Below are 22,936 nucleotides of genomic sequence, written 5' to 3'. Positions count from 1 at the left end.
ATATTTTATTTGGTTTTGGGATTACCAAACACCGAGCAAAAAAAATAAAATAAAATAAAAAAGCGCCTACATGATGTTATTTGGACTAAAATTTCAGTCCTCAAAGCTGACCTTCACACTGCTTATACATATTTGATAATTTAAATTCTTCAATGCATTACTCTGTATCTGTGGATTTCAGTTGTTAACTCTAAAACTGTATTTAGACTACACTTGAAACCATGGAATTGGTAGCCTGAAAGTCTCATTGGAAAAAAAATTAATTCCCTTTTAAACTATTTTTTTTCTCAAATTCCAATTCCAGGGCACAATTAAAAGGAGGAAGGAGCTGATTCCATGCTCATGAACACGCAACATAAAGGAATGTAGTGACAGTTTGGCTGAGAAAGTGAGCCAAGAATCATCATTCTCAAAGCAGAGGTGTTTTGGTTCAATTCCCCTTTTCCTTTAGGTCAGCCTTAACCTAACTTATCTAGCCAAAATTTTGTTTATCTTATGAATTGCTAAGCAATTAACTCGTTAAGAAAGTACCTCATTAAGACAAGGTGCAGCAAGCAAGGGATGACAACGGGACGGAATTGGCTAAACCCTATTTCACCTCAGTAGAAAATCTATCTTATTAACTACGTCTTTACTTTGGAACGGATTTGTAATTGTTATACCATCCCCATCCTTACTCCGGTAGACAAAATTCCGACTCCGCCCCATATATTCCGTTTAATTGCAGGGCACAGTGGGAACAAGTCAAGTTATGCACCTTTTATTATGTGGTAAAAAAAAATTGCCCAATGTATTCAAATTGGGCTAATAAATAAATTGACCCAACTTTTTAATTACTAAATAATAAATATTACTAATATATTAACGACCACTTTTAAAAGTCTTAAAAATATTTTATATATATATATATATATATATATATTAAAAGGTACATATATAATCAAGGCGGAGTCAGACAAGTTCATCACTAAATCCACCCCCGCCCCAAACCCGCTTTGGGTTTTCAATTATTTTACCATATACATCCCAAACTCATTTAGGTAAACACCAAATCCACCCCGTTAGGGTCAAGGATGGGGAGAAAACCCACGGGTCGGAAGGAAGAAATTAACATCCCTAAGTCTGGACCTCCATCCTGCTACAAAGCACCAACAATAATTTTTGCAATTCCCTTGGAAAACGATAAGTAATCCAACTCTAGAATAATGAGTGGGAGATAACTTCATCGTGACTTTATCAATCATAATGAATGACAGCGGTGATATCATCTCCTACTTACATAAATGCAGTCTACTTACATAAATGCAGTAGGATGTGTCCCGTCCCTGTATTACAACTCCATTCCCTCTTTTCTTTGGGGTATGAGAGTTCATGCCAGCCAAAACGGATTCAGATGACATTTTCTTTTCCTGCAATAAAACTGACTGCTGCAAGAAAAAAATAATCACTCTATGATGTACAGTGCAATGACCTATTAATGTCTTTAAAACAGCACTTCCAAAATACTGCCATTGCTAAGGCAATAAATCATAGTACAAGGATCAATTCTTTAAAGCAGCACTACCAAAATGCTAGCATAGCTAAGGCAGTAATCATACAAGGATCAATTTCAATATGCCTGACATTAAAAAGGCATTGACAATCGATCTTTCATGAAAAGAGGAGTCACTCCTATGCTTTTAACAAATATTTCACTGGCATCTCATTGTCATTTCCGCAATCCACATAATCTACAAATATTGCTAGTCATGATGGACGTGATTAAAGATGAACTGCTTAGAAACCTCGAGCCTAAGCACCATCTGCCAGTGTCCTCTTTGATGTACTGATGTAAAGCACTGCATTAAGAAAGAGAGAAACTCCTAGTCATAGCCATATCAATTCTATGGTAAAACAAGATAGCAATTTTATTTTCCTGACAAATGAAGAATCTTTATTCATACAAGATGGCAATTGAGAAGATAATCTTATAATTGCCAATTACCATTATTTCCTCGAATAAACGCATCACCGTATTTATTTTTCAGCTGCCCATTGACGTATTCTTCAGTTTGCTCCATAGCAATATTCATATATCCATCCAGACAAGCAAGAATACCTGCATAAAAAAATGAACAAAGTTAAAAAGGCCAGCAATCTAGAGCAAATTAGACATGCTTTTTACAAGATTATCAAAGTGTAGAGAGGACAAGAAGAGAGAAAAACCATAGCATTTGCATGCCTGATATACATTGGTGAGTCCAAAAACACAATACCATCTGATGCATACAGTAAGCAGTAAGCATTAAAAGAATAGGACAACTGTAAATGTTCCGCTTTATCTAGATGTTAACAAAGATACTTTCTTAATCTGTCCCTACATTGTTTTGTATTTTAAAATGAAGCAAGTATTCGGGATATGATATTCTATATACCTATATAACATCTACATGGTATATGTGAATTAAGATACATCGGCAGTCTTAGTTGTGTTATCAACTGTACCCCAAGATTGGTGAATAGAAAACTTCCAGTGCTAGGCACCTCCCAACAAAAATAGCCCCGGGTGGGCTAAGCCAACCTGTATGCGGGCATGCACAGTCTAACCCTATTCATTATCTTCAACCTAAAAAGTACCTCTTGTAAAAACTCCCCTTGAGGACCTCCTAGCTTATTCTGTAACATCCACAGTCATAGTCAACAATTTCCACCAGCAATAAGTCCTTCAAATCAGAAGGAATATCCCAGTTTCCTATTCTACACCTCAATGCAGTGCATCACCTCATAGGCCTTCTCTAAGTCCAAAATCCACCTATTCACCACTGGTAGATCACCAGCTTCACTAAAAGGAGACAATCCAAGTGTCTTCAGCTCTCTAATCAGCCTTAGCGTAGGGCCTAATCCCTCATGCTGCAAAGAAAACTTCTGCATACGTTCCAAAAATCAGTGTCACTCTAGGCTCTTTAAACCTCTTAACTTAGCTGAATAGGGAATTCTACTCGTACCCACCAATGCCCTAGCTACTAAACTGCCACAAGCTCAAGGTAAAGTAACAGATAAACATAATCCACAGTTAGGGGATTATTTAGAGAATCGTAAAGAGATTTTAGCATGGTATTATGTTTAACATGATAATCTTTACTCTGTTTCCAGTTAAATATAAGACAAATGACATGTGTGTTCTTATTGAATTAAAAAGACCCAAACTGTTGGTGGTTTGGCAGATAGGGAATTGGAAGTATGGACTAAAATACCATGTAGCTGAGTTGACAGTCACGTAGAGCCTTTAGTGACACTGTCAGGATTTTGGAATGTGCTGCTCAACGGGTGGGAGCGAGAGTAGAGGTCCCCATGCATCAGGAGGGATCTAACTGTGAGGATTAATTAGAAGCCCAAGAGGCATCGATTGCCTTCTCTCAGATGAGTTGAGGAACCATTAGAGGGGCAGATGGGTGAGTTTTGGACTCAAAGAAGGGCTTTGAGGCTGTGTTACCTGGACTCGCCGGAACTGGCGAGGGTGTCCATGTCGACACGGACACGGACACGGACACGGACACAAGATATGTGTCGGTCTTCAACTTTCCTGCTGGACACGGCTGACGACAGAAACCTTCGCATCTGGTTCAAAAATGGTGGTTCACTGGTTTGTCGAAAAGGGTTTTGAAGGTAGGTGATGACTCATAACACGCGTTGTATGCCTCCATATTTGTATGCTGATGGAGCGTGTATTTTACGCCAAAGTTTTTATAATTTTTAATTCTTTTGGCCTGAAACCTAACAAAAGTTACCATTTAAATGTGGCTTACAGCCTAAACACAGCTGTCACTCACTTAAAACTTCTTTTAAACTTTACTATTACTACATCGGTTGCTATAGCACGTGTTAAGCAGCGAGTTTTTTTATTTGTTTATTATTATTTTTAATTAAAAGTGAAACTTATGGGTTACACTGAACCCAACAAGATTCGGGTACGAGTTACTGAAGAACCCGATTCTTGTTTGGTCTCGGCGTTGGGCCTGCCCAACTTGCACCCCTACTTCATACCAGGTTTGTCTCGGGTTGGGCTCGAGCCCAACCCGAAATGAAACACTCATTCAAATCTTAACCGTTGAATGATCTGATCCAATGGATGATATCACACCCCTAAAGCACCATTTTCTCTCTATACTCTCTCTATACAGGGAGGGACTGCAGGCCAGAAGTCAGCGGATCAAATCACCATTTTCTCTCTCTACTCTCTCTCCGTATACTTTCTTTCTCTGTTTAATAATAACAGAGGCAATCGTGACTGATAGCTAGAGCAAATTAAAACTCGGGAGGTGCATGAGAAACTCTCTTCCAATTTGGGGTTTCCTCTCTAAGTCCCTCTCATTCTCTTGATCCCTCTCTCAAACTCTCTTCCAATTTGGGGTTTTGATTTGACAGAGCAGATTTAGGGTTTTGATTTGGGCCGGCTCTCATGAACCGGCCTCTTCCAAAACCGAATCCGGTTCGGTTCGTTCGCCAATGTTTTAAACATAATTTATTTCTGCAACTACTCTGACACTAGCCCACTTACCACTTGCGAATTTTGACATTGGGATGGAGCAAAATCTTGCTCGGAAGATTTTATTGGGCTGCAACTGTTGTACTCAGAGACTCAAACTCACGTTGCCAAACTTGTGGAACACAGCCTGCCCAACGATAAGAAAAGTACAACAGTTGCAGCCCAATAAAATCTTCCGAGCAAGATTTTGCTCCATCCCAATGTCAAAATCTGTAAGTGGTAAGTGGACTAGTGTCAGAATAGTTGCAGAAATAAAACGTGAACACCCTTGCATGAGCCTTATTGGAAACTAAAGCAAGAAGCAAGAAACTTGACTTTGAGAAAGAAGGGCCTTATATATATATATATAATATAATAAGCTAAGGCAGCCAGAAACGGATTGAGCTGCACAAAAGCCATTGCGCACTAGTGAATCCATTTTCTTAATCGTCCGCCCTTTACGATTACGATTTAGTGGATTTACTATAAGATAAAAAGGGCTTTTCTTGCTTGTTTAGTCAAACTTTGGCTTCGCCCAATCTTGCTAATGCAGAAGCTACCGCAACTAAAATAAAATGAATGAAAGGCAAACAAATACCATTTACTAGGATTGAGGATCTCAGAAATGAGCCGGAAGGTCTTCAAGGAGAGGTTCCACAGGAACTTACTTTCCAAAGATAATGTAAGAGTAGAAGGCTACTCAGTTTACTGAGTTAGTCCAAAAGTCTGTGACAGTCGACGAGTATGACTATAGGAGACTATGAGGTATCCTCCTTGCATGGTCATGGATTAGGTGAACAAAGTGAGTACCTATGAGTGGTGTATGACAATTTTTACTCGGAGACAGATTACGAGGCATTGACTGAAGACTTGTGAAAAGGCTGCCAGCTGACTGCTGACCAGACCCTCAAGACTGAAAGGACAATTTGGCCCATCCAAGACAGGGAGTAGAGCCCAGAGCAAGTAAACAGTTCAAAAGGAGGATTCCTCAGCAATCCAACAAAGGCAATTGGTTTTAGCATCAGTAAAAACAACAAAGAGTGGCTAACACTGACCAACCAACAAGTATTATAACATTTGTAACAGCGCAACAAATTGAGGCTCATAAGTTCACAAGGCAGTATCACTGCGGGCCTCCACCAGGGTTTCCTCTGGCTTCACCCCGCTCAGGCATAGATGATGATATCACTAGTAGAATTGGAGTAGGTTGGACTAAATGGAGGCATGATAGTGATATTCTATGTGATAAAAAAAAAATACCAAACAGGTTAAAAGGAAAATTTTATACAACGGTCATTCAGCTAACAGCCAACCATATTACATGAAGCAGAGTGTTCGGTGTTAAAAAAGAAACAAGACAACGCATTCACATAACTGAGATGAGGATGTTGAGGTGGATGATAGAAGTGACTAGGAAAGATAGAGTTACTAATCAAAATGTGAGGGAGATTCTAGAAACAATAGGGAGACACGGCATATAATATAATAGAATGGAAAAAGAGAATTCATTTGGGAAAAAAGCAATGGAAGATGAAATTTCTTTAGGAAGGGTAAAAGTTAACAAATGTTTGCAAAAAAAGGTAGAAAAAGGAAAGATAAGTTCACAAATTGAAATCTTAAATTAAAATTTTAATAGCTAAAAATGTATGAAAATTTAAAAGACAGTTGGATTGGGTAAGGTAAACCTGTGGCCAAACCGGATCTAGCCTTACCCTAGTATAACAATTTTCCTTATCTGCAATAGGGTTTTACATAAAGTAAAAGAAAACCATTTGTAAAACAGAGAGAGAATCAGAGCGACTCTTAGGAGAAACAAGCACAAGGAGTAGCTAAACACTTTGGGGGAAAGCGAAATCAAGCAAGTACAGTTATATACTTTATTTTAAGTCTCCTATAGCTATTCTACATTGGTTTGGCATTAGAACTTGTATGAATGTTCCTGTTCCTAACCACTTGTCCTAGCTTTGAATTATAAATTAGAATGATTAAAGAACAATATCTGCAACTTATTTCCAATTAAATAACTATGCATAGGTTAGATTTTCTAGATATGTTTCTCAGTAATGGGCTCCTTGGTTGGACACAAGTCAGTTTAGCAATGTATGAGTACTCTAGCTCCGTTATGTATAATTTTTTTTTCTGATAAGTAATAAGTATATTAGAAAAGCGTCCAAAAGGGTAACGCGTCCCTAATACAAGAACGAAAAAAAAGACCTAAGGACCAATAGCATCCAAAAGACTCTAGCTCCATTATATAATCTCTGGGTTTCACAGGTCCAAACCTATTCTTGAGGATTTGAAGTTTAATTGTTAGTAATCATATACAGAAGTGATGTATTGGCAAATAAAGGACAGAACAAAGAAACACCTTGGAGCCAGTAGCTAATATTCTCATGCACTGAGAAGCCAAGTGTGATTTCATGGGATTCTAAGTTTTTTTCTCTTCTTTCTTCAACTTTGAAGTTCTAAATTTGTTAAGCTAGTGTCTTTAACATGTCAGCTTAGCTGTAGTCCAAAACCTAAGCCCAATTCATCAACTGTGGAGACTTGGCAATTTGTGTAAAAGTTCTACATATAATGCCATGTATCCTCATTATTCTGAAAAGAGAAACTTTCTCAACAAACCTAACACAGATTGACTAGGTAGTATTTCCTATGTTGAACTTCCAACACCAAACAAGATTGTGAAGCAGTAAGAATACTGGTGAAAAATTACCCTTACATTCACAGATGGTAAAGAAATTGTGACAGGAAACAGATACAAATTATGAGAACAGAAGAGTAAAAACAAGAATTAAAGTCACTAACCTCGATAATCAACACCAGAATTCAATTTGACAACAACAGGTCGGCCACGAATCGATTTCAAAAAATCAGCTGGCGTTTTTGTTGTTCCAGAACCTTTCTCTGCTGTTCCACTCATATCTTCTGTCCTGAATCTGCAACTTGTTCACCTGATTCCCGAATATCAATCACAATATATTAACCAAAACACCCAACTTTGGGGATTAAAACAGGAGAATAAAAGCAACCAATGGTGGTGTGGAGGGTTTTTGATGAGAGAGAAAGTGAAGAGATAAGGAAGGATTAGTTGAGAGACAGATGGGGGAGCAGAAAACCCTAACCCTAGAAAATCAACATACCTGGTGGGTGATCGGCGCTGCTACAGTGGTATTTAGGTTTTGCGCGAACAGTCCGAATGCCCTAAGCGAAGGGCAACTTGTCTTTCTAATACGGGACCCAACAGTCTCCTGCGATGCACAATGTAAGGCTTTATATTTGGCATAATTTATAACTTATTACAATAAAATAAAATAAATTTGAATTCCACATCAAATTTTCTTCCTCAAAAAACAAAACAAATAACCAAGGGCTCCTCCATCATTTATTTAAGCAGGGTTTTGAACTAACCTTCAGTCAAGAATGGATGCTCGCGGAAGGGAACCTTGTCGCGGAGAGAGAGGAAATGAGAAATTAAATAAAATCCGTGCTTCAAATATGTATTAAAAAATTGAATCAACTCGGTCAATGCAAACATTCTATAGGTTTGCCAATTTGGCTAAATTGGTTAACGGAGTTAAAATACTCGTTGACCGATTTGATCACTTTACTCTCTAAAGTCATTCTTAAATATGTATTAAAAAATTAAATCAACTCGGTCAATGCAAACATTCTATAGGTTTGCCAATTTGGCTAAATTGGTTAACCGAGTTAAGATACTCGTCGACCGATTTGATCACTTTACTCTCTAAAGTCATTCTTATATTCCTTTAAAGAGTACAAAATTAATCTTATAGATCATTATTTCTTACAATTTTAAAACATGTGATTGTGGTTTTTTTTTTATGCTTTCTTATTTATTTATTTATTTTTTTTTATTTTTTTTTTTGGTAAAATTTCACTTCAACTAAGAATATGGTAATAATTTGGTGAATTCAGATATATTTATATGTGATATTAGTTATACAATACGGTATAAATACCTTGTTTTGAGGGTGAAAATAGTGAGCAAGCAAATGACAATTAATACCAAACTTTGCCATTATTTTTTCAATAACAATATGTTATCAAACGAATAACTAAATGTATGATTTCTTCATAACTGGGGGAAAAAAGAAAAACAAAAACAAAAAAGCCATTGGCCTTTTTATTATTTTTGGTAAACATGTAGCATTTTGTATGTGGTCACAAGTTAGGCCTATTAAGTAATTAAGCATGTTCATGAAACTTTCTAACTTAACATGTGATAGTGGTTTTTTTATGCTTTTTTATTATTATTATTATTATTATTATTGTGATAAAATTTCATTTCAAATAAGAACACAACAATACAGTGAATTCAGATAGTTTTACGTATGAAGTTAGTGAGTGAGCAAAGAAGGAATTGTAATCAAAAAGAATCTAATCACCATCGGGTTTTGATTCAAAGAAGGAATTGCAAAGTAAAAAATGCAGGCATGTTTTTTATGAGCCAAAGAAAAGAGGAATTGCAGAAAAAATTTGGCAGCAATATAGATCAAAAAGAAAAACAAGAGTGCTATGTTTTGATTCAAAAAAGGAAATATAAAAGTAAAAAAAAAAAATAGAATTTTTCATGGAACAAAAAAGGAAGTAAGGATCCTTTTGATGAACCAGAAGGGAATGAGAGAGGAATTAGGGTTTTGATTTTTTTTTTTTTCGCAAATTAGGGTTTTGATTCAAAGAGTTAAAAATTTAAAAATGGAAGGAAGGATCCTTTTGATGGAACCAGAACACCGAAGGGAAGGAGAGAGGAATTAGAGTTTTGATTCAAGGAGTTCAAAAAGGGAAAATGGAAGAAAACCAAAAGGTAAGGAGAGAAAAGCGCCGATTTGCCAATTTTCAATTTAGTAACAAATCAGTTATTTCTTCGGTCTTTTCATTTTTTTTATTTTTTTATTTTTAGTTGGCAACCAAGTTTTCGTTAAGGTTCGTTACTTGCTTTTTTTTTTTGGAATTTTTACATATAAATGTACTTATGGAGCCATATTTACTATAGGATTAAGTCAAAGTATGATAGTTTCAATAAAATGAGGTTGACCCGAATGCTGATGTGTACCTGGTTTTTACTGTTCATTTTAATTTCTTACCTAAAATACCCTTTTTACTTTTGAATCAAATTACATTACTACCCCCTTTCTCTTTCCTGCAGTTCATTTTCTCTCTACTCTCTCTCATCAAGACCAAATCTATATATATATATATATATGGGTAAATACATATATGTACATGTATATATAACCGAGAACATGAGAGATGGTCGATGACCATCGCAACGTGGCGAGCTCAAAACGGCGGTGGCCATCCATGATTTCGCGATGTTCCACAATAGCGTTCACCAGTCACCACCACCACAAAGGCGGCGCCGCAGAGCTCGGACCGTCGCGCCCGCCGTTCGCTGTGGGTCGAATCAAGATCGCGCTGTGGTCGTGGAACTGGGTTCGAGGAGCGTCGTGACCGGAATCGTTGCTGTCTCAGGCCGTTCGTGATCGCCGTTCGTTGTGGGTCGGATCAAGATCGTGATCCATGGTCGTGTCATCAGGTGACGATTGAGAGGTTGGGTATGGGGTTGATGATGAGGGCGATTGAGGAGGAATTGAGAGTGATATGGTGTATCAAATTTCTGTTGTCACAGAAGACCTCTGTTGTTGGGTTTCTTTGTGGAGAGAGACTGAGAGAGTCCATAGCGAAAGGGGACTGTTGAGAAGAAAAGAAGTTTTGGTCTGATGGGAGAGAGTAGAGAGAGAAAACGAGCTACAGAAGAGGAGAGAGAAAGGGCCAGTAATGTAATTTGATTCAAAAGTAAAAAAGGGTATTTTAGGTAAGCAATTAAAATAAACAGTAAAACTCCATGTCCACGTCGGCATTTAGGTTAACCTCATTTTATTAAAACTATCAGACTTTGACTTAACCTAATAGTAAATATGGCTTCATAAATACATTTATATGTAAAAATTTCTTTTTTTTATTGCGCCAAGCCAAACAAGACTTTACGTCGTGCACGACACGGGATTGCTAGGTAACTAATCTTTATTCAATTCTAGAATGAAATAAAGCTAAAATGAATCCTCGTAGGAGTATTACTTCTTCACCTCTCAAAGTGTGTAAAAGCAATAGGTTCATGTCTTCGCAATCTTATAAAAAATTAAATTATGAATATTTCATGTTTTGTGATATATGATAATTTATATTCTCTATTAAATCAAAATTGAATAAATATATTATTGGAGTATTATTATATATATATATTATTTCGATTCAATAAACTCTAAACTAAGAAACGAATTTACTGTCAACTGTTCTTTATTTGCAAAAATCAAAATTGAGCTCGGACCAAACACTTTTAATCAACATACTAAGTATTTGTATGCCACTAAGAATATTTGTACTTGCCCCCAGGGTAGCTGTGATGGTTGGAACTTGGCACTAGGTTTGAAATGGCCGGTGTTCGACTCTTCCCAAGCCATCTATTCCTCTCGATTTACTGCTGCGTGTGTTGAGGGACACAGGTTTGTAACTTGGGGCCCTGCCCAGAGAAGTTCATTTGTACTTTAGTATTTAGCTCCAAGTTAAATATGAAAGTAAAAACAAAAAAAAAAATGTAAATAGATAAAATAGTTTATCATATGTATAATTTAAACTTGACAAACTAATAAAAAGTAACAAGAAGGAGAACAATGAACATCCAAAATTTAAATCAATCATGTGGCATGTAAGGATGTCACCAGGACGTGGTGCCCCTACTCTAAACCTATTCCATTAATAAAAAAAATTTCTCAAACTCGCCCTGTCTCATCTCAGATTCTCACATCGGGAATAGGTTTGCAGTGCCCAAGTATACATTTTTTTTAAGAAAACAATTCAAACTTGAACAAATTTAAAATAAAATCTATAAAAACAATCACAATAGCAAAAATATTGTTGAATTTTAAAAATTATCAATAAAATGAATGAAAAATAAAAACTATAACTAATAAAAGAATGTTTATTTATATAATTATTATTAATCGAGTGAGTTCAAAGTTTTGCGGGTTTTAAATTCGTTCCTAACTTGATAATAATGATCTCAAATCCATCCCAATCTTACGGGACTGAGTACCAGGTAGGTCAACACAAGTTTAATTTTGTTAGGATAAATCTTGATTACCAGGCAGGTTAAAACAAGTTTGATTTTGTTATAAAAATTATGCCATGTTTGGTTCAAATTTCATTTTTTTAAGAATTAAGAATTAAAAAATTATACAAAAATCAGCTTAGTTGGTGGTGTCACAATCCCTTTGTTATTGTAAAACTTTTGAAGTGTTTGATGTTAAATTAAAAATGAAGTGTTTTTATATAGATTTTACCCCTTTTGTAAAAAAAAATAGGGCAAAATGTGTTAAAAAAAAATAAAAATAAAAAACCATTAAGTTGTATAACACATTTGAGTATTACATCCTATACTAAAATAAAATAAAAAATCCCTAAATTATAGTAGAAGTTCTTGCAAATAGAACATTGTTGTCACCAATCCATTAATAGAATAATTTAATTACATAATTGCCCCTACAAAATGAAAAATGCTAAATTACAAAACAAAAACAAAAACAAAAACAAAAAAAAAAAATTAATAATACAAAACTCGGTAACTATCTCACCTTTTCAAATAACTCCTTGATATGACCAAAAACTACCTAATCTACCCAAAAAAATTGCAAATAAGAATTATAAGACCATCACATTAGTTAATCATTGTGCATGGCAAATCACTGATTTGTCAAATAATTAGACAGGCATTTTGTTAATTCCTTTGCAACTTATCGAACCAATAACATCTCATATGCAACAATCATAAAAATCAGTACATTACCACTTCTATAGTAGGTAACATGCAAGGACATGACTACTGTTTTATCCTGCTTTAAACCAAAATCGTGATAATTTAAGGAGTTTCTCTGTCAAATCGGTTAGGAAACATGAATAATGATAAAATATTTCCCATGTTTTATGTCTTGTGTTCTGTCAAATCAGTTAGCAAACTTGAATTCAATTTTTAACATGAATGACCTTAAAAAATTAATTGCAACAAGGCCACACAAAGTGAAGGTTTGCGCCAAATTAATAATTCGAGAGGATTATTTACAATTTTTTAGGTTTTTTTTTGGTGCATTTGTCTTAAAAAATGATTGGGTTTGTAACAATATTCAACTACTACATAAGTCGAAATAATGGGAAAAATAATAAATTATGCGGACGACGTTGATATTTATATAATTGGACATTTCTTAATTATACATTTTGAAGAAAAAAATTGTGACTAGTTAAAAAGGGTGTGTGCAAACAAGGACAATTTTTGGATGGTGTGGTTTAATGTGACAAATAATATCTGAGCCAAATTCTTTCGAGAAATATGAAGGCGCACAAGTTGACGCAGACATAAAGTACGGTGATCTTCTCCCAACTTTGTAAACTCGCACAATATGCAAAGTGAACTATATTTACACAACAGGTATATTTAAAAAAAAAAGAAAAAAGAAAAAAGAAAAAAATCAATCGTAAACATTAATTAAAAATGTACAGAGCAGATGGCTACCATTAGAAGGTTCAAATAATTAAATAATTAGAGTACTTAAACTATCAAACAAACACTGTATATTCTGTTCGGAAGCATAGAATCGTAGTTAAAAAACGTGCCTAAGATGCGCGTGATATCTGGAAGATTCAGAGTCAAATAACCTCTTCCTACCCTGAAGGGGCCCAACTAACTAAAATTAGGACCATAGCAGCTGCTGCTGCTGCTGCTTCATCAAATAAACTCATCCTTTGAGGGATCAAAACCTTTTAAAAGACTTTCCAATCTCATGATACCAATAACCAGAGTTCCATAATCACATTCTTTCCTCCTTTAAACAATGAAGCCACCAATACCTCCAATTTCTCACCACCTCTTCAAACCAACCTCTTCCAATTATTTTTTGTGCAACACCAGATCACCATCTTCACTTCATACACTTGCTTCTCACTTTCTCTCATCAGATCTAACCTCAACACAGTCTGTACCAAAACCCCAACTTAATCCCAACCAAAATCCCCAAAACAAAGAACCCATCAATACCCAATTGCCAAATTCATCAAAACAATCAAAACCCATCAACGAAACCACATTTGGTGATCTAGTCTCTTATCCAAAGCCCCAAATCAATGATTATGGCAATACCCACTTGCATGATTCATTAAACCTACCGAAACCCACCATCAGAAGATTCAAAACCAACTTTAAAGGTTATGTATTTTGGAGCAATGAAACTATCAATACCCCTTTGGGTGATTCGTTTACGAAATCAAAACGCATCATCAAAACTCTCGAGCCAATCCTACCCAAATTTACCTGGAATAGGCCATTCTCAGCCACAAAGTTACTCTCCTTTGTGGAACGTAACTCCTCTCCTTCCAATCCAATCCCTGTTGTTTCCACCGTAAGTTCACCATCTGAGAGCTCTCCACCAATTGATGCCGGTTCTTCAATCCGAAAACCAATCAGTTTATGGCCAGGAATGTACCATTCACCCGTGACAAATGCACTATGGGAAGCTCGATCGAGCATTTTTGAAAGACTTTCTAATGCTCCAAGTGAAGCTCCTCTACCGAATGAATTGATCACGAAAACTCCTTCACAGAGCCGGACTAGTGTTCACTACAAATTCTCATCTGATTATATACTTAGAGAGCAGTATAGGAACCCCTGGAATGGGGTCAGGATGGGGAAATTGCTTGAGGACCTTGATGCTCTTGCAGGAACCATATCCTTCAAGGTAATAAGACTTTTTGGAACTTATGGTTAATGGAAACTTTTGTTTCATATAATTTGCAGTGCACATTTTGAAGTTTGTTGATTTTGGACTCATAGTAGTGCTTGAACTGGACTATATGAAATGGGTTTCAATTGAGATTGAATAGTTCTGTAGTTTGTTGTAAGTACCGGTTCGGCTTCCTTAGGCCAGCTATTTGTTAGTGTTCATTAAGAATATAGTAACACTGTTTCATAGAAGTGTGATCATCTTTCTATGTACAGTTTGTATTATAGTTATGTAATGAAATTTCTAAGTGGTGCTTAGAATGACTCTTCCCTGGTAATTGGGAGATGATTCTCTTACTATCAGCTTGTATAACTAGCGTCTAGGCTCGGTGATGGGATTCCTTCGGTCCAGATTTGTGGTTCACATAACATTTTCTACTTCGTAGATAACTAAATATCATCAGATACAAGTATTGTGTTAACTTTTGCAGAGATAATCCAACTGAGCCATAGTAGTCTTGTACATAACCTCCTGCTTATCTAATGGAGCATATATCAGCTTGTTATTTTGATCAGTAAGCCTTCAGAGGGAAGGTTAATTATTTTAATTTACTTCCCGGACTCAACCATATCTTGACAGATAACTGTTGACCATCATGTAATTAGAATTTTCTCCCAACTACTAAAAGCAATTCATCTTTGCTTCAACCTTTGTGAACCAGCACTGTTCAAATGAGGATAGCACAAGAAGACCCCTATTACTGGTCACTGCTTCTGTGGATAAGATAGTTCTCAAGAAACCAATCCATGTTGATACTGATTTAAAGATAGTTGGTGCTGTTACATGGGTTGGGCGGTCATCCATGGAGATTCGACTAGAAGTGATTCGGTCCACAGAAGGTACTCTTGTCAAAACTATATTTTTTCTCTCTCTTAATTTTTTTCTTGTTCAGTTCTACAATTTTGACTTTCAATTGCATTTTAGATCATTAAGTTCACCTTTGATTAATGACTTGGAAACTGCACTTTTTATCCTGTCAGGTGATTCAATTGATCAATTAATCAGCTTGTTTATCTAGCTCTCCCTCATCCTTTATAATATTGTTGGGTAAAGTTTGAGGCTTGGTATTGGCAGATTTGAGGTGAACATAATTAAATAATATGATATCATTGTTGGTGCTCGCTGGACAGTGTCAAGATAGTTGAGTAACTTGTTCTAGGAATCAAAATTATGTCCAGTTGCAGCTGAATTTGTGATAGTGGAATATTTGTCTTGCATTGCAGAGGGTTAATTATTTGTAGGAAATAGATCAAGGTCCATGTTGGTTGTTATTGTAGGACGAGGTCTTTTATTGTTATTTGAGGTCGACATACGATGATAACTCTTGTTGGTATATGGTTTTGATGATAAATTGGAATTTGGTAGTTTGTTTGTCTTGCCATAATCATATATGATAATCAGGGAGCAGTAGAAACTCAATATTACACCAAGAAAGAGCTGAAAGTTGCTAATAGTTCCCATTGATATTACAAGAAGTAAGATGTTTAAACTCTATACTGATTGCATCTGTAGAGTTTATCTCTTGGTGGAACTGGTTAGCCGGTATGGGTGGTATCTGAATAAGCTTTAGAGGGAACTTAATTTCTGGATTTTTTGAGACATGCGCACTGAACAAGTTCTGAAGTTGAATTGAAGGCTGTATGGAAGTGGAACTTAATAATTTCCATTGAGATTACCAGAAGTAAGATGGTTTAACTCCATACTGGTCCTAGCTCTAAGGTTATTATCTCTTGGTGGAGCTAGTTTGGATGGAATCTAAATAAGCTTTAGAGGTAACTTAATATTTGGAATTTTTAAGAAAATTAGGTCACTGACAAAGTTCTGAAGGCTGTATTGTCTGTGTTATTTTCTTGTGCTAATTTCTGGTTTTTTATTTCATGTTTGAATCTGATTCTAGTCATTTGGTGGCTATGATTAACCTTCCCATTTTTTACGTCTCTCCATTCAGGATCTTGCTTGCCGTTCCTTTTAGTTTATGCAATCTGGTTATTAACTGACTTGCTAATATTTCGTTTGATTTCAGCAGTAACTTATTCTCCATGGGAGAACATACTTTTTTCCCAAAAAGCAGAAGCATTTCATTGGGTAGATGGGGCTTCCACTACTTCTAGTTGAAGTAGTTTTTATATTTTCTTTTTTGTTTCTTTTCTCAAGGTTATCTCGATTCTTTTGTTCATATCCCTTTCCAACCCCTTACTATCTTGTAGTGGTCCTCTGAAAATGTCAACACTTTAGAGCTAGGTGTATTGCTACCAATAAGTGGTGGTTGGGGGGGTGGGGGGGAGTGGGGAGAGGGAAGCAGCAGCAAATTATTTCTTATAAATGGAACCAAAATATCATAAACAGTTACCTTGTTTGTTTAGCAAAATTTTATGTCAATGGTCTCCCAAAAAATGCAACCAGATTTTGTTCCCAAGAGATTCCCTTGTTAAATAATGATGAGAATAATGGGCTGTTGTATTAAAATGCACCCAGTCACCAAACCAAATGCATTTTTTTTTGGTCTCATTTTGCTGCTGATATGTCTTATTTGTGGCTATGCTTTAATTAAAAGTCATTGTTTTGCAGAAATATCTAATCCCTCAGATTCAGTTGCTCTCACAGCAAACTTCACTTTTGTGGCTCGTGACTCAGAGACTGGTAAATCAGCTCTGGTCAACCAGATCTCACCTGAATCTGAACAAGAAAAATTGCTTTGGCAAGAAGCAGAAGAAAGGAACAAAATGAGAAAAAAGAATAGAGGAGAACATAAAAAGGTGATTGAGGATTGGGAAGTAGATAGGCTCAACGAGTTGCTAGCTGAAGGGCGGGTCTTTTGTCACATGCCAGCTTTGGCAGATAGAGATAGCATTCTTATGAGGGATACTTGCCACCAAAACTCTTTGATTTGCCAGCCACAGCAAAGGAACATCCACGGTCGAATATTCGGAGGATTTTTAATGAGAAGAGCATTCGAACTGGCATTTGCAACAACTTATGCTTTTGTTGGCAGCGTGCCATGCTTTCTAGAAGTTGATCGTGTCGATTTCTTAAAACCTGTGAGTAGCCCGACCTATTACCTTCCTGGAATCTAACATACTAATTCCTGTTACTATTTTGAACAGTATTTATTGCAGAGAATTTATTATCATCATTCTCTGTATATGCTAAGCATGTCTCTGAGGCCTAATTTTGTTCCCAAAGTTTTGGTGTTAATCTTGTTATCAGTCTCCTCATATCTTTTTAGGTATATGTATTGATGATATGAGTACAAAGGTCAAATATGGCAAATCCAGAAAACAATGGAAAAGGAAAAAGAAAAAGATCGAGTGACACTGTCTTATGCTTAAATACTATTGTGGAATGCTATTAGGAAGAAAACCTATGTTTGCTTTCAAAGATATAGGAGTTGCTTATAACTAGATTGATTCGTTAGATCAATCGTTTGATTCATCCGGTCGTTCAAGTCAATTGATCGAAAGATTGTTCCGATTACTCGACCTTTTTTAACTTTTCGTTCTCTCCATTCTCATCTTACTTTATGAAATGTAGGTTAAGTATTGTTATACTATTAGTGAATTAGGTCTCTCAGGTAGTACTAACAATTATTATATTGCTATTATGCATCATAGGCATGATTTAAATTATAAAGTCTAGAAAAGAATGAAATGAGGGTAGCATTCATTAATCTCAAGGCTGGTATTATTTTTCCCCTCACACTTGGTTCAGTTGGTTGTTAATGATACAGAGAGTTGAACTGTCCAATGTATCTTAGTTTGTTTGAGCCATGCATTTAGACATGTATTTTCTTCATTCAAAACTACACAGGTATCAGTATTTGGTTAAAGGTCCCATATCATGATAAAGTCATTTGGAAGATGAGATACTCCTGACTAAATAAACTTAGAACTAATAAGTTTAATATAAAAAAAATGTACTGTTTGTTAAACTCATAATATTTTACTTCATGTGTTTCTACTTTCTAGGAAGGAAAGCTATGTTGATTGCTTTTATAAATGGAGGGTTGGTTTCTTATCAGCATTAACATAAAATATGACCTTAGCCACTGCTAAACGGGATCCTCATAATGAACGTATTAGTTGCTTGAGATTTTGCTTTATTCGTGATTGCTAAAATTTGAGAATCCAAGACATAGGATCAAAGCCACTAGCCAACTTCATCCTATGTATTAAACGATAATGATTTTATAGTATCACGTAACTTGTATGATATTACATGATTAGGATATAATAAGTTATTTTTGAGAATCTTGTATTGACAACAATACTATGTTAATGTCATTTCAAGAGAACAATAATAGTGTGTTGCTTTTTATGATAAAAGTGACGTTTTGATAGTACAGGATTGCAACCATGGTGGCAGTTCCCATGTAGGCTTGATAGGAGAGGTTATAAAAGCCATTACCCAAAATTATTGGGAAAAAAAGGTATATAAAAGTCTTTACCCAATTCGGTCCCCGTTATTCTAAGGGTGTAGGGGGAGCAGAGTGGGTAAATATGTGTATGCAGAAAGCCATGCCTCATGAATAAGTGCAGTGAAGGAGAAGTTCAACCATTTGGTTGGTAAGCAAGGGATAGATTGGCCATGGGCAGCCCCATGTAAACCACTTTCATGACCATTCCTTCTCCTTCTCTGAATCACTTTCTCTGCAAATTTTATGCACTCCTCTTATGCTTCTTCTTTTTTGCCCTTGTGTTGTTCCGTCTCACAATAGCTATCCCCATATAATTATCTGTCTTCTAGGATCATCAAAAATTGCTCGAACTAGATAAGGTTTATGTGACTATACACTACTGAGATTGCATGTTTTGTACCTGTATGCCATTCAATATCTTTGATTTGTTGACAAGAAACCGTTTATGAGTCAAAATTTATCTCTCTTTTTATTTTTATTTTTTAAATAAATAGTCTTTTCTGTGCAATGTCAAATGGGAAGTAAGTCTCTGTATCTTATTAGTGAACCTGAATACTTGAAATTCAACAGTGCCCCTCTTTTCTTGTTTTTCTCACAAATAACTGAGATGAATGGATTTTTTACCATAAAGAACAACCCCCCTACATATAAGAATTTTATCAATCAGTGATAACTGGTATACACAGCAATCTGAATTTATTTATGGGTTCCAATTTTATCAAATAATATCAGTTAATAATCAAATCAATTTTGAATTTGATTCGGATAGGAATACAAAAGGATTATACATTTCTGCACTTGTGAAAGAGAATAATTTATCCAGAGCACAATAATATTAGCAATGTCTGGGTTGAGGAGGCAAGCAATCCCTTGTAAAGAAGAAAGATGGGGGATTTTAGGCCAACTTGAGGTTGTGGATTATTGTTGAAATTCTCTTAAACATATATCTATATATGTTTTTTTTGGATTTTTGCCCCACTTATGGTTGTGGATTATGGTTGAAATTCTCCTAAACTTGCAACAAATTTTCTTTCTTTCCCTTTTTTTTTTCAAAACCTATACTTGGTCATCAGTTTGATCACAGTTATGAAAAAAATACAAATGAAAAGAAAAAAGTATTGGAAGAATACAGTATGGTTTTGTTCTCCAAAATACAAGTCAAGACTGCATATCCATTTCGATTCCCCATTGAAACAAGATAAATTCAATTAATAATTCACTAATAAAATTTTCTAGGGGAACAAGTACTCCATTTATTTATGGTTAATAACGAAGAAATAAAGATGAAAAAAGCAATCTATGCTTGTTAGCGGTGTTATTTTGTCTTGACAATTGTAGAGAATAAGGGGAAGGTTTCCTTACCAAAACTAAAACAAGTGGAAGTTTTCATAAAATTTGGATTTTTTAATATTTGAACTAATTAATGCTATTGTTACCTTCATGTAACTTTTGATAAATGCCTTAAAGTGAGTTATAGTTGAGTTGTATCCTTAAGCTTGCCAATTTTGGTTTGTGTTTTTCATTTTTTTATTTTTTATTATTGTTCTTGTTATATTGATTCCTTTATAGTTCTTGAACCGTAACTTCTCAAAAGTAAATTAAATGTGATTCACATGCAAGTCCATGGATTTGTTGAAGTGAGACACTAATGCATTCATAATCTCGAAATTCAATGGTAGATCAGTTATCAACCCATTATATGAGAATTTCTGTAACAAAACTCAATGTCGAACTTGTCAATGGGGGATTGAGCAAGTCCTTCAGAATTTAATCAGTCATAAGTCCATGTTAGTGGGATTATAATATTTGATTCTCTGATGCAGGTGGATGTCGGAAACTTCCTCCTTCTCAAGTCTTGTGTTTTGTTCACTGAACTCGAGAACCCAGATCAACCGCTTATCAATGTTGAAGTTGTAGCTCATGTTACACGGCCTGAGCTCAGGTCCAGTGAGGTGAGCTATGATGTTTTATGTAATCATTTCACACTCAAGGGTGCATTGTTTATGTGGGAAAAAAAAAAATTTGCTTCTTTTTCTTTTAACTTTCAAGGCATTAAATTTGTCATATGTAGCAGAGATCAAATCATCCTCGAGTTGAGTCATAAAAATAAATTTTAAAAATAAAAATTGTTTCTGAAAGGAAAAAAAAATTGAAATGAATGTAAGCATCCTAAATTATATTATTACGAGGGCAAAAAAAAAAAAAAATTGATATTACATGATTGTACACAGATCTGTGCAGCAATCATCAGCTGGCAGAGTTTTTAATATTTTGAATAACGGTGATAATAGAGGGTACAGCAAAAATAAGGTAGCATCAATATCTGAGGTTTCTGTCAGTATTTCACATGTTGGCTGTTTTTTTTTTTTTTTTTTTTTGTCCTAGTTGATACTCACACACACACGTCTCTTCTGAGACTTGAACCCCTAACATCCCTTTGGGAAATAAGAGGCTGATACCGCTAGGCCATTGGTCCGTTGGTACGTTGGCTGTTATTTTGATTACTTATTCAACCAAAATTGTATGATCTTTAGTCTCTCATTCTTTCAGATTTTGGCCGTTAGTTCCAATAACTTAGCCAATATATTTCAGTTTTCGTTTTCATTTTCTAATAATTTATAGAGCACATTTAACTATTCCAATGTTCGAACCTCCTTTTATAGACTTTCAGTTTCAACTTATTAGCAAATTAAGTTATGTACATAAGTTAAATTTATGCTATGATCAAGCTTCATTTGAAAACTGATGATGGAAAATCTTAACAAAAATGAGTCAAATAGATTGACCAAATGAGTTCAATGATGCTTGCGACAATGTCATCGTTCTTCTTATTCGAGATTAGGGGGAAAAAATGGTTAACATTTTTCTTTTAACGACATCAAAACTATCCAATAACATGGGTTTGTCTTATTTTTTCAGATTGATCTCATCCTATAACCCAATTCCGTTATTTTTTTTCCCCATTTTGTTTTGAATCAAAACCATTACTCATCTATTTACTAATCTTATGGCTTTGTCGCATGTTCTGCAACCTGAACAGGTATCGAACAAGTTCTACTTCACATTCACTGTCCGTTCAGAGGCCAAGAAAAGTGATATGAGGATTCGGAATGTGGTTCCAGCTACAGAGGAGGAAGCAAGGCGGGTGATTGAGCGTATGGAAGCAGAAAAGCTTGAGAAGTTAAATCATGGATGAGTTTATCTTCTGGTGAAATAAGGGAAGCAAAAAGCCTGAAGGGTCCTGCTGGAGAGTTCTAAAACTTGAAAGATATATCCATTTTGAAACACCTTGAAGGCAAGTTTTTGCAAGTTTAGCTCCAAAACAATTACCTGTGACATTCTGCTTAAACTTTTAGATTGAAATTAAAAGTGCTGTACATAAATAATTACTCCTCTTCTTGATGCACATACGTACTTGAGGCTTTAAGAGTGCATTTGGATTGAGGTAGATGGAAGGATAGAAAATGTAACGGGAAAGGTTATAATCACATTTGGTTTAACATAAGGAAATGAATGGAAAAAGTGGGAGCAATTAACCTCTTAAGCCTCGAAAATGAAGGAATAAAAAGAAAAAGGTAAATTACACTAACCTCCCTGTTGAATGTCTAAATAACAGGGACCTCCCGTTTGGTTTAAAAACTAACACTTGACCTTCCCTATGTCAGTTTACCAATGACGTGAAATGGCAATTATACCATGTACTTTTATTTTTTTTTAATGAAAAATATTTGTCTTTTCAAGCTTTCTAAGGTCAAAATTAGGCTTTTAAGTAATTTCAAGCATTATGTCGCAGACAATACCGATTAATTTATTACAGTTTATTTTTTCAAAGTAGAAAAGAAGTCCCCAGTTATTTAGACACTCGGGAGATCCCTTCTTTTAACAAGTAGATTCCTGTTGTACATTTCAACTCACGTAACTAAACTATCTTTTCTTTAACAAGATTTAGAGTTGCTCTTAAATTTCTTTTCTTTTCCTCCTAGAAGCTCTACATATTTGCATTATAGTTCCAAAAATGATGGATATATACGGAAGCTCAAAACTCGAGTTAACGAGGCAAGAAACTAAAGATAGGAAGAACTGGTTTATTTTTTTTTCAATGTCAAAATCGAATTTTTTTAATGGAAGATCATATATGTGCACATTCTAATCTAAGCTCATCCA

General features: G+C 35.3%; 2 protein-coding genes across 2 annotated transcripts; one reads left to right on the top strand and one right to left on the bottom strand.

Annotated features, from left to right (window-relative positions):
• Positions 1-1,457: 1,457 nt before the first annotated feature.
• Positions 1,458-7,755, bottom strand: LOC132302579 (sm-like protein LSM36B). Its single transcript, XM_059799487.1, has 4 exons — positions 7,648-7,755; positions 7,313-7,458; positions 1,985-2,098; positions 1,458-1,838 (listed from the first exon to the last, which is right to left on the bottom strand). Exons 2-4 carry the CDS (start codon positions 7,425-7,427, stop codon positions 1,792-1,794), a joined length of 276 nt encoding a protein of 91 aa, XP_059655470.1. The 5' UTR covers positions 7,428-7,458; positions 7,648-7,755; the 3' UTR covers positions 1,458-1,791.
• Positions 7,756-13,286: 5,531 nt separating this feature from the next.
• LOC132302572 (acyl-coenzyme A thioesterase 2, chloroplastic-like) lies at positions 13,287-22,512 on the top strand. Its single transcript, XM_059799475.1, has 5 exons — positions 13,287-14,313; positions 15,020-15,197; positions 16,927-17,396; positions 20,596-20,724; positions 21,813-22,512. Exons 1-5 carry the CDS (start codon positions 13,414-13,416, stop codon positions 21,966-21,968), a joined length of 1,833 nt encoding a protein of 610 aa, XP_059655458.1. The 5' UTR covers positions 13,287-13,413; the 3' UTR covers positions 21,969-22,512.
• Positions 22,513-22,936: the final 424 nt, after the last annotated feature.

Source organism: Cornus florida, unplaced genomic scaffold (assembly GCF_030987335.1).
Source record: "Cornus florida cultivar Cherokee Brave unplaced genomic scaffold, ASM3098733v1 CherokeeBrave_3.0.0_Hap2_Chr01, whole genome shotgun sequence".
Taxonomy (NCBI): Eukaryota; Viridiplantae; Streptophyta; class Magnoliopsida; order Cornales; family Cornaceae; genus Cornus; species Cornus florida.
Note: the sequence above shows the minus strand (reverse complement) of the source record. Positions and strands in the feature narration are given on the sequence as shown.

Coding starts and splice junctions, on each gene's coding strand:
- LOC132302579 (XM_059799487.1), bottom strand. CDS start 7,427: ATGAGTGGAACAGCAGAGAAAGGTTCTGGAACAACAAAAACGCCAGCT. Junction 2,099..7,312: donor TTCTGGTGTTGATTATCGAG/GTTAGTGACTTT, acceptor TTTTTTATGCAG/GTATTCTTGCTTGTCTGGAT. Junction 1,839..1,984: donor GTTTATTCGAGGAAATAATG/GTAATTGGCAAT, acceptor TTCTTAATGCAG/TGCTTTACATCAGTACATCA.
- LOC132302572 (XM_059799475.1), top strand. CDS start 13,414: ATGAAGCCACCAATACCTCCAATTTCTCACCACCTCTTCAAACCAACC. Junction 14,314..15,019: donor CAGGAACCATATCCTTCAAG/GTAATAAGACTT, acceptor TTTGTGAACCAG/CACTGTTCAAATGAGGATAG. Junction 15,198..16,926: donor AGTGATTCGGTCCACAGAAG/GTACTCTTGTCA, acceptor ATTGTTTTGCAG/AAATATCTAATCCCTCAGAT.